Genomic DNA, 17423 nt, shown 5'->3' with positions numbered 1-17423 from the left:
AACAAAATTGAGGATGATTTTCTTGCGAACAGTTTAGTTTTCTATATTGAAAGGGAAATTACTGAGAGCTTTGATTTAGATTCGATACTTGATGATTTTGTACTTCTAAAAGATCGTAAAGTGCAGTTCTAGACACTTTTTTTTTTTTTTTTGTCTTTTTAATATAGTGCCCACATGTTACATTTTTAATATATCAATTTGAGCACATATTTATGAACTATTATAGATGTTTTTTTGTGATGCATATATTGTGTGAATTACCAAATTTTTAAGATTGAGAAAATTTTTAGGACGTAAAAAAATTTTTACCGGCACCTCCAATATGAATTGTCCGGCTCCGCCATTGCTAGTGTTAGAGAGCCTAAAAAGTAATTTTAGTACTTAAAATAATGCGTTAAATAAAAAGTTAGTATGCTTGATAAAGTAACTCAAAAAAATACTTCTTTTTAACTTTTTTTACTCTAAAAATGGTCAAAATCCAATGAAATTTTTTCTAAAAAAACTCTTTTTAACTTTAAAAATCTTATTTTCAAATGCAAATCCAAAGATGCTCGAACTCATGCTCAAGAGTAGTAGAAACAAAAATACAAACAAACAACCAAAACCACTACTTGACACCAGAAAGATTGTATCTATTTATTTGTCGTCACCACAGCCACCAGCAAAACAAGCCTTGTTAATGGAAAGTTTTATAAGCTTGAAAATCATCGAAAGGAGAACAAAATCCAAGAGTTGGTGGCTATTTTTTGTTTTTTTGTTTTTTAATGAATAAGTTGTGGCTTTACATTTGCTTCTAACCTCTTAGTCTTTGAAATCAGACTCGAGAGCAAATCAAAAAGAGCTGTTGACCTTCTTCACAGCCATCCTCGTAGCGCTCAAAGACTAAAGAGCAACATGGCACAGAGAAAAGAAAACGTAGTGATGTTCCCATTCATGGGAACAGGCCATATTATCCCTTTCATAGCCTTAGCTCTCCGCATAGAACAAAAGACGAACTACTCCATAACATTTGTCAACACCCCCCTCAACATCCAGAAGTTCAGGTCTTCCATTCGCCTCGTCGAGCTCCCCTTTACGAGCTCGGACCATGGCCTCCCGCCCAACATCGAGAACACCGATTCCACTCCCTACCACCTTGTCATCCGTCTCCTTGAAGCCTCCAACTCTCTGAAACCATCCTTCAAGAAACTCATAGAAGACCTTATCAAAGAGCAACACGGCCACCGGCCACTTTGCATCATCGCTGACATATTCTTTGGATGGACTGCAAGCTTGGCCAAAGAGCTTAACGTGTTCCATGGAATCTTTACTGTGTCAAGTGCGTATGGCCTGGCGTGTTACTATTCTCTTTGGATGAACCTGCCTCACAGGAAGGTCAATTCCAATGAGTTTTGGTTGCCTGATTTCCCAGAAGCTTCAAGAGTTCATATTACACAATTAGCAACAAATATACTCGAGGCTGATGGTACTGATGCTTGGTCTGTCTTTCAAAAGGAGAATCTTCCTGAGTGGGTGAATTCTGGTGGGATTTTGGTAAAAACTGTCGAACAATTTGACCATATTGGACTGTCGTATTTTAGGCATAAACTTGGTCGGCCTGCTTGGGCGGTTGGATCTGTTCTTCTATCTATGGATAGCCAAGGACGTGCCGTCAAAGAAGGTGGCATTAGCCTGGAACTTTGCATTGAATGGCTGAATACAAAAACTTCGAGTTCTGTTCTCTATGTGTCTTTTGGGTCAATGAATACGATCTCCGCCTCACAAATGATGCAGTTGGCTATGGGGTTGGAGGCTAGTGCCAAGAATTTCATCTGGGTTCTCAGGCCACCTATTGGGTTTGACTAAACTCGGAATTCAGAGCGAAAGAATGGTTGCCAGAAGGATTCGAAGAGAGGATCAAGAATTCAAGAAGAGGGTTACTAGTGTACAATTGGGCACCCCAGGTGGAAATTTTGAGCCACAAGTCTGTTGCTGCATTTTAAACTCATGGTGGGTGGAATTCAGTGCTCGAAGCTCTTAGTCATGGCGTGCCGCTGATTGGATGGCCGATGGCAGCCGAGCAATTCTTCAACATCAATTTGCTGGAGGAAAAGGTGGGAGTCTGTGTAGAGGTAGCTAGGGGGAAGAGCTGTGAGGTTAGGTATGAAGACATAGTTGCAAAGATTGAGTTGGTGATGAACGAGACAGAGACAGGGAAGGAAATGAAAAGCAAAGCTCGTCAAGTGATGGAGATGATCAAGAATGCCACGAAAGATGAGGAAGGTTTCAAAGGGTCATCTGTCGAAGCCTTGGATGACTTTTTTAGTGCTGCAATGTCAATGAGGGAGAGGACTGAGAGGGGAAAGAACATTGCCGCTTAGCCTGCTTGAGTCAAGCAGAAAGAATTTGGAAGAATAACTTGGTGAAAAGAACTTGAGCAAAGTGATTTCCATTTCAGCATTTGTAATAATGTATTCTGGGTGTGATTCAAGTTTGTCTGGGCGTGTTTCAAGTTTTTTCACTCATGTCCCTGCATATTAGTAACTTTTTTACTTCATTTTTCTGTGTGCTGTCCAAAGCTCTACCCAAAGTCATTCAAATTTGTCCACAATCAAACCTTTTTATTTTCTAGAATGATAGACAAAACTTTCCAGTTTCAACAAAACTCAATTGTGCATAAAAACAGCATTCAACCCCTGTTCAGTCCTATATCACCTGGTCCAAACGAAAATCGACCAACTTTTATCTTGGTTCTCCAGATATAGTGCCGATGATGTGGTGAGGTCATGGCTGAAAAATCCGATCCTTCTCCCCAGGGCTCTGGCTTTCTACCTGCCCACAGGATATCTTGTGTTTTTTACAAGGTTTAGGGTTGTACCTTGCTTGCACGAGATAAGATTGGAACAGACATAATCTAATTAGATCATGGCGTGATACCATTACTTTTTTATCCATTTTTTATTAGGATAAAATCCACCATATCAAATGTGATGTATTTGTTTATCTATCTTTGATTGGTAGGTTTACCAAATGAATCATATACTATGTGCCTAAAAGAAACAAGAGAATTATATACTCCATGTGATTTCCCACTTCCCTCCCACTAACTTAAAAAGAACAACCTAGACTTTTTCAAAGGAATCGGCAAGAGTCTCTTCAGCTCCAGTCTTTGCAAGTTATGGCCAAGGTTTTCATTTTACGATAAATGAAACCTTCTCTGAGAGTGTGAATCCAATACAATCTATTAAGATTCAACTATCATAAAACTAATCTGAGAGTTTGGATCCAAATTAGATATGTAATATGACTTAGATGGAAAAGATAATTGATTATAATTGGATAAAATCCAAAATTAGGATACTTAATCCAAAATTATATTTACGTTATATTTTATATGAGTAACTATCCTTCTAGTAAAAAGTACAAAATAACTACATTTGTAATATAAATTATAACATATAATCAGATTCAACACAGATCCTTTCAATCTGGCATCCTAGAAGTTGACAGCCCCCTTCCTAATAAAGACATTTTTAAACAACCCTAATCAGGACAAGTTTTGATTCTCGCAGTTGCTCCACCAAAAGCTTACTGAAAAACTTCTAGTTAAAGATCGCACGTAGTGCCACCACTTGGGCGGGATATAAAGCATCTCACCTTCCTCTAAAATGCAGTCTTGAAATTCCAAGTCATGCACCTTTGGAAACCTTATCTCGTCTATGTTGTCTAGATCAACCTTCAATCAAAATTATAACCAATTAAACCAAAAGGATAAAATTTAATATCTATACAATGCATATCTATGCTATAGGACATGAAGATATGAGCATGAATATGCAACACTAATCACTCATAAGAACAAGTACCATTAGAAAGGCAGGATGGAAGACACTTGCAAGAAAGGCGCACAAGATTCTTAGGCGTAATTAGTTTTTTCTACCCAAAATTTAAATTCATCATAAAACTTGATTAATAATTTTAACTGCAGGTAATAAGTTCCAGTTATACATCTACGGTGGGAAAAAGGGGAGGAAGATTAACCAATATGGTATTCAACCCTAGAGTAGCTTAGGAGGTTAACAGGATATAATGTCTGTGCCAAAGGAGAAAAGTAGGCCACTAGATGTGCTGGATTCACCAACTTCTTAAAAGGAAACTGGTATTATTAACCAGTGAGGTGTTACTCGTTAGGGAGCCCAAAGGGCTTCCAAGGAATGTGCTTGCTTACAGTTTAATGGAAGCCTTGCACATAATCACTTAACTGCTAGTATGTACAAGTGTACTCATGCTCCCACAAGTGTGCGCGCACATGAGCATGTGAGAGAGAAGGCAAGACTGTATCAAAAGAAATTACATTCATGACACATGCAGAGTTTGATTGCTTTGTATATATGCAACCATAAAACGTGCTTTTCACTTAAATTATAAAGCAAACTCAAGCAGATAGTTCGTTCAGTCTAGACAGAGTTCAAGAATGGAGATACCTGGCTTGAATTTTTAAGCATGGTTTCAGTGTATGGGTAAAGTTCCTCTGACAAGGAAGCAGGATAAAGCCTTATATACTTTTTGCCAGCGACCTGAGAATAAAGAGGCAAAGATAATATAAGTATATGCTCACTAGTTTTATTAACAATAACAAAAAAATAAAGACATGTACGCACATGCCCAAACTTACATGGACAACATCCCAGTTGGTTTTTCACCTTATAAAGGGTAAAAGATAAAATGTCTGGCATCAAATACAAGTAAGTTTGGGCACTGTCCATTTTAAGAAATTCAAGTCTATCACAAAGTCATATACAAAGATGTATGAAATTCTCACTTAAGATCAAACTACAGAAACTGGAATTGCAGATGTCCGAAGAACATAGTTATGATGTGCTAAAAGCATTTACAAATCTACATATATCAGCTATATAGCAAATAGCCATAAGTGCGTGATTTTTAACTAATATGTCACTTCTAAAGAGTAGCATGAAACATCAGCATAGTGATCATACTAACAGAAGAGAAGATAGAAGCTAATTTCAGGAGCAAAAATAATTGGAGAGAAATGCAACAGCCACTTGATGGTAAATATTGATGAACAAACTCCAAACGGCAGCTTTATTTTGCATTTACTCAATACATCTGAAATACCTGCGCTAGTATGTTATGATGTGGATCATGGTGCAATGGTGTTACTGTCCCAGCTGGACCGAACCAGGCATTAAGAGACCTCAGCTCCCCACCTCCAGCAAAACAATAGTCAGGAATACAAATGTCCTTCCGTAGCTCGCTTATCTGCCATTAAAATATAATATCATTATTTAAAAGGCAGCAACTTTTACTTTTACTATCATGTATCATGCAATCATGACATAGCACCCATAAAGACGGACATAAATACCTGATCAAACAATGGATGCTGAGCAAGATATGTAGGGTCAGCAGAAGAACAGTCATTGGCCTCAATCCTCGCAAGAAACTGGGAAAATGTGATAAGCTCTTGCTTCCACTCTGGGCATAAATAGTTTTTTCCAACCTGCAAAATAGTTTTAACTTCACCATTTTTCAGTTATTAAATAAAATAAAGAAAACCAATCAAGCATTAAATATTTTATGTAAACTGGCTAACCGTATCAACTGAAATCACAATAGAGTTGACCAAAATCAACCGAATTAATCACAATGGATTGGGAGGAACTTATTTGGGATTGGTACAATAAGAGGCATATACATGATCAATCATAATCCACTAGTGTAAAAAAATAATCTGGAGCTGATAAAGGCATTTGCAGTAGACAATATATTAGTCTACTGTTGTTATTTTGGGGAAAAGAATATGGACCAACATAGAACAGTCATAGTGATCTAGTAGACTGTATTCAATCCTTATCAAAATTAATCACCTCAACTGGGACTGTGCGATCTCCTGCAACCCTTCTTAGGTAATCCATATCATTCCACTTTGTCCTGGCTGGCCAATGAGCCATAGAGTCACTAATAATAACTGGACAGCCCGATAGGAAATATTCACGAAGGAATCCCTCCAAAGATAGACCAGGCCTCTTTACCACAATTTTTAAAGACAGAGACTTAACAGGTAAAGACTGGAGCACCTGCAAAATTCAAAAGAGGTACATTGAATATTAAATAAGCTTAAAAATCTCTCTTCACTTGTGCTATGTGACATGCTAATAACCAACTGATAACCAGATAATATAAGGAGGGCTGCTCAACATAGTAAAATGACGAAAGGAAAAGAAAACAAAACATACGCCACATCTCATCTCTTATTCCAGTCTGAACCACTTCTTTGTTACCCTGTCAAAGAATAAACCCATGCAGGCTCCATCCTTTTCAATATAAACCATTCTGGACAAAAGGTTCTACATTTTCAAGGATTCAGTACAGCATGAAAAGTAGGAAGTGTTTTCAGCTCACAACAAGATTAAGCGTAATAATTCATAGATGGCCAACAATTTTCTTTCACTTTTATTTTTTGGTATTTTAACCCCTATAAGTTGTTTTTTGCAAACAGCAATTAGCATTCACACTTGAGTTTAAGGCTTTTCAAAAGTAAACCCAACTCAAAATTATCTCACTAATAGAAAAGCAAAAATGAAATAATAATAGAAGTCCTAAAATATCTAAAACTACTAAAAATTAAAGTTTAACCACTAGACACTAGTGAGATTTACCCTACGTATGACATACAATTAATATATCTCAATACAAATCTAACGAAGTCAACTGAACTCGGATCCTGATCTCAATGCGGATCCATGTCTTTTATTTTATTAGTTGTTGAATCCAAGTTTGAGTTAAAGAACATGAAAGAAAATAATAAAAGACTGATGTGTGGTTTTAGGCCCATTACTTGGTAAAGCAAGTAGTAAAGTACTAATTTGCTATCAAGAGTAGAAGCGATGAAAGTAAACTTCTTCCCATAAAAATGGTAGTTTGTTTAAATAACATGCAAGTCTCGTCTTCAAGGTCTTAGATTTTGCTTCCTACCCACCCCCTGTGTGGAGGAGAATAGTAGATTTCTTAGTTTAAACAGTAATAACCCGTTTACTTTTCCACTAACTAGTCCTACTTGATGTGAAACACCCCATTTTGTATAACTGGACAAAGTGAGATATATGATGGTTCTTTCCTTTACAAACCTTCACATAGAAAAATAATAAAAATTCAACGATTTACAATCATTTTGTCCCCAAGAATATGGTTAAAACAAACTGACTTCCGTATGAAGAACTAAACTACAATTACTAAACCAAATCTGTCCATTTTATTAATTAGAACAAAGCTCTATCTAAGGGACTTACACATTATATACATATTATAATTTGATAAGACCCAAAACTTAAAACGAAAATGATCATGTAGCACACCGATTCTACATAGTAAATAAACCAATTCCACTAGTCGGCCTCTCCCCACCCAATAGATCACACAATCAGCTTTAAAGAAAGTTCCTTTTCTGGATTCCCTACTTCACACTGAGTTTTAAAATTGCAACAATAAGCTTTTAATCAAAAGATTGAGATTTTGTCAACTCAACATTTACCACCTTTAAAGTGAGAGTTTTTCTCTTTATTCAATAAATCTTACTTAAGACAAAATGCTGTTCAAAAGTTTTGTTAGAATTTTGAGAACAGTTAATACAGAAACGGAAAAATCTGAACCATTTAATTTAAAACTGCTGATTAAAATTTGAAGTACTAAGCAAGTACAAAAAATTGGCATAAATTTTCCAAATGAAAAATAAAAAAGAAATCCTAAAAATCCAAAGTTTCGCCATTGTTGCTCCAATCAATAACAGAGGTTTACAAAATCACAAACATAATATAAAACGAAATACAAATTAAAAAAGACGAACCTCACCTCCGCCTCATCGAGCTCCACTTGGCGAAGAACATCACGCTCGGCGCGTGGCTCGGAAACCCTAGAGGCGTCCCCGGCCACGGCCGAGACCTTCTGGACTGCGGAGTCGAGGTCCTTCCGGAGAAGCGTGCCGCCCATGATCAAGCCCATATCCAAAACTCTAAGGGCCTCGCTAAGCTCACTCTTGGAGAAATGGAGCCTGGCCACGTGGAGACACGCCATGGAGTAGGCGTCGCGCCAGACCGGATCCACCGAGTGCCACGGCCCCGAGTGCAGCTGCTCCCACGCAATCTCACGCGCCGCCTCCGCTGCGCGTGGGTCCCCCGCGGCCGCCAGCGTGGCCATGCTGACATAGGCGTACCCGCCGTGCTCCGTAATCGCGTGGAGGAGCGTGGGGCCCTCCGAGTCCAGCTCTGGGGTCTCGAGGTGCCCCGCCGACGACGACGACGACATTGAGGTCCGGGAAGCGCGATTTGTTACGGCGATACGGTTTACGTGAGTTTTTGATATATATAGAGGGAGCGAGTGATCAGAAAGAACGCAAGAGTGACACGGAGGCACAGATTTTTAATCAGATATTTTCGCTTTTTGAGATGCACTTTTTCAAGAGATATTTCCCTCCGATTCACTATTTCTAGATCTTTCTTCTTTTAGAAGGTACTAGAGTATTGAGATATTTGAGAATTACTTCTAATTTCTAAAAAAATTCAATCCCATATAAGGGTAAATCAGCCAAGCTTAATTGAGCTTCTCTTATTTAGGCTCAGCTCGTTTGAATTTTACTCTAATTCGAGCTCGAGCCGAGCTTAAGGACGAGTCACAAAATCGAGCCCGAACTCGATTTCATAATAAGTCGAGTCGAGCCTAGCTAGCTTGCGAGCTAGCTCTTATATATAATTTATTTTTTTATTATAAATTTAAATTTCAAGTGCTCTTAAACGGTTAAAAAAGTTAATTTGTATATGAGCATTTGTTTAACCTGGCTAGTCGAGTATAGAGCCTGAGTCAAGATAACAAGACACTTGGTTTCGAATAGAGAATATGCATCATTTTATAATAAAAGGATGTTATTAGGAAAAAAAAAAATCAATTTGTAATATCAATATGAGCAACTATGTGAGCATTACCAATTCGAGCCTTATACGAGTTGTTCACGAGCCTAACCGAATCGAGCCGAGCTTGCTTCGTTTAATATTCGAGCCAGTATTTATGTTCACGAAACGCCTCATTTAATAATCGAGTAGAGGACGAGCCTATCCCAAGCTTGCTCGCGAACAGCTTGCTCGTTTAACACCCCTACTCATATCAAATTCCCTACACATCAATTATATTTTTCTCTCTTTTTTTTTTCCCAATTCAATGAGAAATTTGAAAGGGGCACTTAGGATTGAAAGAAAATTGGCTATGTGTGTTAGTGTATTTGACTGTTTCGATATGTCATATTCATATAAGCTTTTTTTTTTTTTTTTTTTTAGGGCATATGTATAGTTTCTTAAGGAAAAATGGTTGAAATTTGTAACATGAAGTGATTTGTTACTTTTTAAACCTTAAGGAAGTTTTTTTTTTTTTTTTTTTTTTTTTTTTTTTTAATTTATTTTTTTTGACATGTCTGCACAAGAGGGGGGAGAGGGATTCGAACTAGTGACCTCCGCTTTATTATGCATGGTCCCAGCCAATTGAGCTACCTCTTGAGGACAAACCTTAAGGAAGTATTTGTATAAGGGTCAGCCTCAAAAACCAATGCAATTTTTTTTCCCCTTAATTTACTAAATTTAGGTGACAAATGTAATACCAAGCATTGCCTCTCCCCTTGGAGGCTATTAAGGTTAATTTTGATGTGGCTGTCATGCCATTTTTTACTGTAGTAGTAGTTGCAGTACTTAATGTTGAAGAAAGAAACATTCTCTATGCTTTTACTAAATGTCTTCCTCCATTGAAGGCATTCCCACAAACTATTTGCACATCTCTTATATTTAATGTTGGAAAGTAGGTGAGAAATAGGGCATTTGGTCAAAATTAAATGCAAGTTTGTTTGAGTTAATGTCAATTAAGAGTTGAAATAAGCCATGAGCAGCTTGTCAAAAATCATGAGCCCTAAAAAATTACTTGGTTTGACTTCCTTAAGAAAGAAGATTACTTGGTTTTCTTTGGGCCAGATTGGGCTGCATTCTTGCCTTTATCAATTTGTACTTCAGTTGGGCCTTTTTGGGTGCCATGGAGTTCCACTTAGCCCAAATGGAATAGAAAGCTTTAAAATGAGTTGGTGTGGTTCAATTGGATGTGAAAATGGATTAGAAAACCATGAGCCCCAACAAAATATGATATGGAAGTGATCAAGTGAGACAACAATGTCAATGATTATCAAGTATATATATATAATCAAGCATGGGAAAGTTGTTGTTTATGCCATGTATATATATATCATTCAACTAAATTTGCATTTCGGTGATCAATATATATATATATATATATATATATAGGAGGAATATGATCTTTTGAGATTGAAATGGAAGATGTCTGAATTATGAATATTTATTCTATAAAATTCTGACACTTGCGAATTTGTAGCAATATTTCTTTTGTCCCAAATGATCTCTAGCAATGGGGCTCTACGTACCCTGAGTGTTTTCTGACATTGCATGTACACCAGCATAACCCCATGATTACAACTCTCATGGCCCATTTTGGCAGGGAGCACCAGACCGCCAGCCAAAAAGGAATCACAAATTTTAGGACGCTTTCTCTCTGTTTTTTTTTTTAGAATTTCTTTATCTTGCCCAATTCAAAAAACATAAATAAATAAATAAATAAAACTCCCCAAGAAAAAACACTTCCATAGACGAAAATGCATGGCTTAAGCTTTTCAAGCAAAAATCAGTATTGATTCAAGAAATGAAGAGAAATAGAGCTTTAATTGGCAGAAGCATTCATCTTTCCTTTATTTTCTTTGTCTTTTTTGGTTGTTGAACTAAATAGAAAGCTGAATAATTAAGAGATTCAGATGAATTTTAGTAAGAGGAAAAGAAAACTAATATAAATCAAAGTAAATACAACTAAGATCAATTAATAATCCATGGATACAGAAGAAAGCCTTTCTGGTTTTAACAACAAAAGAAAAACACTATCTTAAATTACTAAATGCGCCTTGTATGAACAGCTCTGTTGACAAAACTCAATAACCCAGAAGCTCGGTGGCTAAATAAAGTGATATAAAGAGGGAAAAAACTAGTTAGGATTAATTAATCCACCAATAATTAATCTCCCCAATCTTTTGCTGGATAGAAAGAGAGAGAGAGAGAGAGAGGTTGATAGAGAGCTCGATCAAGGGCCTGTTGGGTTGTTGTTGTGGTGAAGAGGGTCAGGTCCGGTTGGAACTTCCCTTGCTGAGTCTTCTACAGTGAGAACTGAAGCTCCATTCCCATATATCTCAGCCTGGGTTTGAAATCCCTTTCCAAAACAAACGAAAGAAAAAGAAAAAAAGCAAAATTTCTTTAGAGAAATACCTTTTTGTGTAGAGAAAATAAATCAAAGCATGAAAAGGAGAAAAGGGTTAATGTTTGAAGATGTTTGAAGACTCAGACAGTCAAAGAAACGAGGAAAAGAAAAAAAAAGAAGGTATCTTTCGCTTCTCATCGACATGCTTTTGATGGTCAGCAATACCTGTGCTACTCTGTCTGTGCTTTCTGCCATTGTTATCCGCCCTTGGAGAGCTGCACGTTGAATGGTAGAACACATGAAGAAAACTGCAAGTAAATGAAAGAGAGAGAGAGAGAGAGAGAGAGAGAGAGAGAGAGAGAGAGAAAAAGAGAAGATTAAACTCACGGGTACGAGAAGATTGGACAAATGGTATTGAAATCACCATTAAAATGACCATAAAGGTTGGAGAGGTGAGAGCTTTCCTAAAAGCCATTTTTGTTGAGCTCAGAAACCAAACCCCAGCCAGCTTTGAGAGAGAGAGAAAGAGGACAAAGTTTACTGTACAGCCTTTTGAAAACATACGTTTGTGTGTGGCGCATGATATGCAAGTGATGAGGCTGATGGACTGAGATGCGATTTGGAAATGTTTGGTCCAAATATCAAAATTACCCTGAAAACTTTCGCTAGGGGTAGGGGTTGTTTGGAAATTCCCCAATATTTCCGATTTTCTATTGCATGCGACAGAAGGGAAGTGTGAACTCCATAAGACGCTTTTGACCCGTGATCGTAATAAATTTACCATTGGAAGAAAGCAACACAGCAAAAGTTAACAAGGGTGTATTTGTCTTTTAGGAGTGCGTCCGGCTTCATTCCGAGTTAAGGAAATCGTTGGGTTTTGTCTGGCACGTGCCACGACAGACATCCTCGTAGCAGGGTAGTGGCGGCGTGAGACGAGGCATGGAACGTGGCGAATACTCATTGGATCATTGCCACGTTTGATAGAGAGAGAGACAGAGAGAGAGAGAAGGCAGTACCTAAGGACAGTCTTCGTCCAATCATTAGTAATAGGGCCCAGAAGATCACACTGCAATTGTGCCATTTGCCTTGCCAGGTATTATTTTACACCAATACCCTTGCAGGAAATGATGCACGCTTCTAGCTTCTTTTGGATGGAGGAGGGTATTTTCACGCATTCTGCAGGGGCAACAGTTTTGGCATCAATATTATTGATCCCAATTAGTTCACATTAACAAGTTATTGAGGGTGGCTAAACGTCACACCCAACCATTTTCATAGGTGGCTGACTATTTCTTTGCGAGTAAAAGATGGTCGGTCACCACTAGCGAACCTTTGGTAGTGATCACACTACCCTCGGAGCCATCAAATGGGCCAAATTTGGTGATTTTGTGGATAAAGTATTTTCTTAGATGACGTGGCAACGCCAACGCGTAAAGACCCGTAAGTAAAATGCAATAGGACATTCATTATTCAATATTATTTGTATATATCACATGTACAATACGAAAGTGTTTGGGGTACTACAATTTTCTTACAAATTGATATGATAAGAGTATGATATGATGATATACAAATTAGACACTAACTAATTAAATTAACGAGTTCGATTTTTCGCTTAATTATTTTTATTTATTGTGAAATAGGTTTGGTAATTGATATTTCCTCCTAAAAGTCATATTATTGTCCATTATTTTTATGCCGGAGTGCATGAACCTAATAGGATATTATATATGAGGAGATCTCAACAATGCTGTCGGCGGAAATCTCTTCTGCCCTGGAATCCCCGTCCAGCCTACCAGACTATATAATTGAGAATTAATCCCCCCCTCATCCAAAAAGTAAAAAATCAATGAAAGAGAAAAAAAAATGTTAAGAAAATTCAATGAAAGAAGAAAAAATGTTAAGCAAATTCAATCATTATCATTTATGTGAGGGAAAGTACTATTTCTAAGTCCATATATAATGAATAGTGAGTCCTTAATTATATGCTAAGAGAGAAGATAAAAACTGACGTGATTGTTCTTGTGATATAATGTGGTTCGGGTTGAAATCCACCTATATCTCTTCATTATTTATAAAATTATATATTAGACTATATGACATTTATCACGTCAGCCTTTGAAATGTGGACAAGCACATAACAATTCATATGACACTTGTTACATTGATTATTATTTTGACATGTCCCTACAAGTAGTAGTGTGTTTTTTTTTTGTCATTTTTACGTGCTTCTGACCCTTGGTCAACTTCATTTGACATTTAGGTATAAGCACAAAAACTTATGGAATGAGCAAATTTCAACTTATTAGTGGAGGATATTATTGAAAATACAACTATTGGACGACACAAGTTGTTGAGATATCATTTTCAAGACATTTCAATCCCTCCAATATGTGATTTATTGGTACTAATACTAGCAATTTGTCTTCTTCAATTCATTTCCTTTTATAATTAAGGACATTTTTCTGAAAGCCCAGGACCCCCATAATAGAAATGAGTTCCATAGCGTACTTTCCCATCATTTGCTACACTTAGATCATAGCACAAAGGGTCTGATACATCTGGTACAAGATCCTTCTTATCAGGCTCAAAAAAAATTTCTGTGCCATTCTTGAATTCAAGATTACGAAAATAACTTGCTTTTCCAAAGCCTTCACTTGAAAAATATCCGCTCCCCATTTGAGTTGTTGTGTGAGTACGCCGTTTCCTTAAGTCATAAATCTCTCCACCCCATGCAACTTGGGTAGCAGTGAATGCTGGATCACTGAAGAGGGTGCCAGGCCAATATCCAATGGGCTCATCTTGCACTTCTAGCCACCAATACCCATTAGCCGGCGTCTGAAGCACATAATAAGTTGGAGAATTTAGTGAGAAATATGTAAAAGATAATTTACTGAACTAGAAAAATGAATTTACAGCAAAAATGTAAAGAGAATTTACCTTGTATATGGATACCCATAGTTCGTATTGCTTCCCATTGTAGCTTGAAACAGGCTTTATGGAAGAACCAAGTGGAAATTTTTTGCTTATTTGCACGAAACCAGGACAGTCGAGATTGTAGCATCCAGTTTTTTTCTGTCCATCATTCTTACAAACCACACATATAGCTGATTAGCGATTTGACACGTGCATGCATGCTAAAGATTAGCTCAAAACTTAGATGATCTCTCGTTTGACAAGCATGTATGGAAATTTTATTTTTTTATTAAAAAAATGACAAGATCGGCCTAGATGGTAAGGACCGCATACGATTCCTCAAATTCGATTGAGCCATAGTTTAACCTAACCTTAACAGAACATGAGTGAGACCTATGGTGGTTTACACTAATTAGGCATGTAAATTTCCATTGCTGGATTCAAACCCCATGTCCTAATGTGTACCTAACCACTTTGAAAATTTTATTGAAACCACTAAACTACCACCCTAGAATATGGTAGCATGTATGTAATATATAATAGTGCTTTAATTGGTGAGAATTAATTCCTAATGCTGATTTAAGTTATATCATGGAAGGAAATAAGCCAACTTACAGTCCAGCGTATGAAAAACATGGGTCCAACCCCGTCCCTCGGATTAACCTGGAAACCATAAGATCATTGATGAGAAATTATCCTCCAATTGCTTGATCCGTATGTTACAATTTGGTTTTGAACATCATTATGAGATCAATTTTCTCCTCCAAATCTGAAATCTAAAAGTTTCTAATTGTTTCAACATTTAGATTTACACTCAAATTCAAAAGAATATTTCCAAGAAGGTTAAACTTAATTACCATCCATCCAGCTTCAATGACCTTTTGTTTGTCTGAAAGACCTGATGTAAGCCGCATTTTAGCAATGCTGGCTTCCCCAGGATTTGTTGCAGGGTTCCACACGTTAATAAATCCTCGTGTTCCTTGGTAGGCGTCACCGGTCAAAGTAAGTCTAGCGTACTAATTTCAAATATAATTTATACGTACAAAAGAGAAAAGAATATAATTAATTAGTTTGTCATGATAAGACATGTGAAATTAAACAACAGTTGTACGGTAATATATATATATATATATATACCTCATGATGTATAGTCGGATTATCAATGATATTAAGGTTTTTTCGATGTGGAACTAGAGGTATAGCACGATGTGAAATATAATCTTCATCCCCTCGTGCATGTCTAACTGGGATTGTTCCTTCAGGGCATTCCCCAATCTCAAGCAAACCTTGAAACATCTCACCAATATCACAGAATTCTCCTTTTGTTACATTTGGGGTGGAGCTGGGTTTCATCTAATTAACCACAATCAAATTACTATATGTATTAGTTTTATTCATGAATTGCCCGAATAAAATGCCAAACCCAAAAATTCTAAGCCATTCATATTAATAATAAAATAATTACCTCTATAATATGATTCTTGAGTAATGGATGGTTGAAAGCAGGTTGTTGGTAGATATCTACACAGTCTATTACACCACCATTCTTACCCTGCAAAGATTTTAGTAGACCATGGATAAGCAAGCCTAAAAGTTTTCCAAAAATATTATATAGCAACCAAAAAAAAAAAAAAAAAAAGAAGATCAAAGGAGGCCAGAAATTATCTTGAATCAAAATCAAAATAAGATTAAGAAAGATTTAATATTCATTATGACCTCAATAGTTTTGATAGTTCCTTTTCTTCCACCAACAAATCTATCACTCAACCCATAAGAGATGGCTAGCAAGAAACATATGCATCTTAGTTTGGTATTGGCCATTGAAAAACAAAGATTGTCAAAGATATGCCTACTACATCATCGTATTATGTAAATAATCAGGTACATCATAATCCTTTGTAACTGAATATTCTATAAATACAAAGCTTTACCTAAGTTAAGGAATGGCAGTCACAAACCATTCAATTTGAATCCAACACTTCACATATTTAGAAAGAATTCAATATTTTTGGCTGTGAAAAAGTCAATATACATAGGTTAAGATCGAAAAGGGAAGAGGTGACAAAAGAACCTCAAATAAGTTATTTGTGGAGAACCCTGGATAGAGTATTAATGGAAATATGTTTGTATTTAGCTTAGTCAATTGCAAGAACCATTTAAATAATTAATTAGCTTATTTTTTCTGTACAGTTAAACATAAACTAATTTGATATCTTCAGAATGATGAGAATTTGTTAAAAAAGTTTACTAAAAAAACAGCATTAATTCCTTCATAATATCAACTAATGGAGGAGATAAGAAGATTAGATTATATATGATCATGGGTTTAATGTAGATTTAGATGAGAGTGTGATCTAGATAACTACTGTTAAGGAGATTTAACACCAAAATTACTGTATATTGACTTATATTTTTCTTTAGTAATAGCCATTCAAAACAGTAAATGAGTATTTTTTACCTTTTGCTTTTCGAAAGTCAAATGCTCGTTTAAAAGAAAAATTGTGAAAAGTGTCCTGTTTGTGACCTTGTTTGAAAAAAAATTACCGATTAAAAAGTAGAAAAATCTACATTTTTGAGCAGTAAGCAAGTAAATACATTTTTAAAAACACGCAATTTTTCCAAATGCTTAACTATATTATTAAAAATTGCGCTTTCATTAATTGCATTTTAAAATCACTATTTTTTTTTTTTTTGTTGAAAGGAGAAAATCACTATCTTTTCAAGCCATATGTTTTGACACTGCTAAATCAAATGGATTATAAGTAAAGTATAACGTACCATTAAACAATTAATTAATGGGGTTGTAGGTGCATGCACCATCATTTGCAATAATAATAATAATAATAATAATAATAATAATTATTGCATGCACCATCATTTGCAATAATAATAATAATTAATAATAATAAGGGTTAAATATATTTTTAGTACCTGCCATTTAACGCCTTTATTTTCTTTCCACCTAGCTAGGTTTTGTTTTGTATCATAGATGATACCTAGCTTGGTTATCGGTAGAGATGGGGTTAATACCCCGTCTACATTCTGCCAAAGAAACTAACAATGGTCCACGTCAAACCAGTCACAAGGTGCCACGTGCTATATGCTATAATACATTTTTTTAAAAAAAAACTTTAGGACTTGGCTCAAATCAAATTTGTGCTTTCTATTGATAGGATGACACATTAGCGTGAAACAACAAAAGTAATTAAGTGTTGTTAACA

At 36.2% G+C, this 17423-nt stretch overlaps 2 protein-coding genes and 2 pseudogenes across 5 annotated transcripts; 2 read left to right on the top strand and 2 right to left on the bottom strand.

The window, feature by feature from the left end:
• Positions 1-894: 894 nt before the first annotated feature.
• On the top strand, positions 895-1849 carry LOC148583956 (UDP-glycosyltransferase 92A1 pseudogene; annotated as a pseudogene).
• Positions 1850-1973: 124 nt separating this feature from the next.
• LOC132163574 (UDP-glycosyltransferase 92A1 pseudogene) lies at positions 1974-2515 on the top strand (annotated as a pseudogene).
• Positions 2516-2596: 81 nt separating this feature from the next.
• JMJD5 (2-oxoglutarate (2OG) and Fe(II)-dependent oxygenase superfamily protein) lies at positions 2597-8347 on the bottom strand. 4 transcript variants are annotated; one of them, XM_059573911.2, is made up of 7 exons: positions 7852-8347; positions 5871-6080; positions 5369-5503; positions 5119-5262; positions 4464-4556; positions 3637-3715; positions 2597-2811 (listed from the first exon to the last, which is right to left on the bottom strand). In XM_059573911.2, exons 1-7 carry the CDS (start codon positions 8302-8304, stop codon positions 2669-2671), a joined length of 1257 nt encoding a protein of 418 aa, XP_059429894.2. In that variant the 5' UTR covers positions 8305-8347; the 3' UTR covers positions 2597-2668. The 4 variants fall into 4 exon arrangements, with proteins under 4 accessions (XP_059429894.2, XP_059429897.2, XP_059429898.2 ...); XM_059573914.2 differs by having other exon boundaries at positions 2770-2857; XM_059573915.2 differs by lacking the exon at positions 2597-2811 and adding an exon at positions 3305-3497.
• Positions 8348-13737: 5390 nt separating this feature from the next.
• LOC148583955 (protein neprosin-like) lies at positions 13738-16023 on the bottom strand. The gene is made up of 7 exons (XM_088519064.1): positions 15919-16023; positions 15668-15754; positions 15340-15555; positions 15060-15218; positions 14818-14865; positions 14227-14361; positions 13738-14124 (listed from the first exon to the last, which is right to left on the bottom strand). Exons 1-7 carry the CDS (start codon positions 16021-16023, stop codon positions 13738-13740), a joined length of 1137 nt encoding a protein of 378 aa, XP_088375190.1.
• Between the last annotated feature and the right edge of the window lie 1400 nt (positions 16024-17423).

This window comes from Corylus avellana, chromosome 8, assembly GCF_965113065.1.
Source record: "Corylus avellana chromosome 8, dhCorAvel1.hap1.2, whole genome shotgun sequence".
Taxonomy (NCBI): domain Eukaryota; kingdom Viridiplantae; phylum Streptophyta; class Magnoliopsida; order Fagales; family Betulaceae; genus Corylus; species Corylus avellana.
The sequence above is the reverse complement of the archived record's forward strand: the minus strand, read 5'-3'. Positions and strand labels throughout refer to the sequence as shown.

Bases quoted from the DNA above. Each gene is read 5' to 3' on its own strand.
- JMJD5 (XM_059573911.2), bottom strand. From the start codon at position 8,304: ATGTCGTCGTCGTCGTCGGCGGGGCACCTCGAGACCCCAGAGCTGGAC. The intron at 6,081-7,851 runs GTGAGGTTCGTC...TGAATTTTGCAG, and splicing joins TGGAGCTCGATGAGGCGGAG to GTGCTCCAGTCTTTACCTGT. The intron at 4,557-5,118 runs GTATTTCAGATG...CTTTATTCTCAG, and splicing joins ATCATAACATACTAGCGCAG to GTCGCTGGCAAAAAGTATAT.
- LOC148583955 (XM_088519064.1), bottom strand. From the start codon at position 16,023: ATGGCCAATACCAAACTAAGATGCATATGTTTCTTGCTAGCCATCTCT. The intron at 15,556-15,667 runs GTAATTATTTTA...GTGGTTAATTAG, and splicing joins TCAAGAATCATATTATAGAG to ATGAAACCCAGCTCCACCCC. The intron at 14,362-14,817 runs GTAAGTTGGCTT...AATGATGGACAG, and splicing joins TGTTTTTCATACGCTGGACT to AAAAAAACTGGATGCTACAA.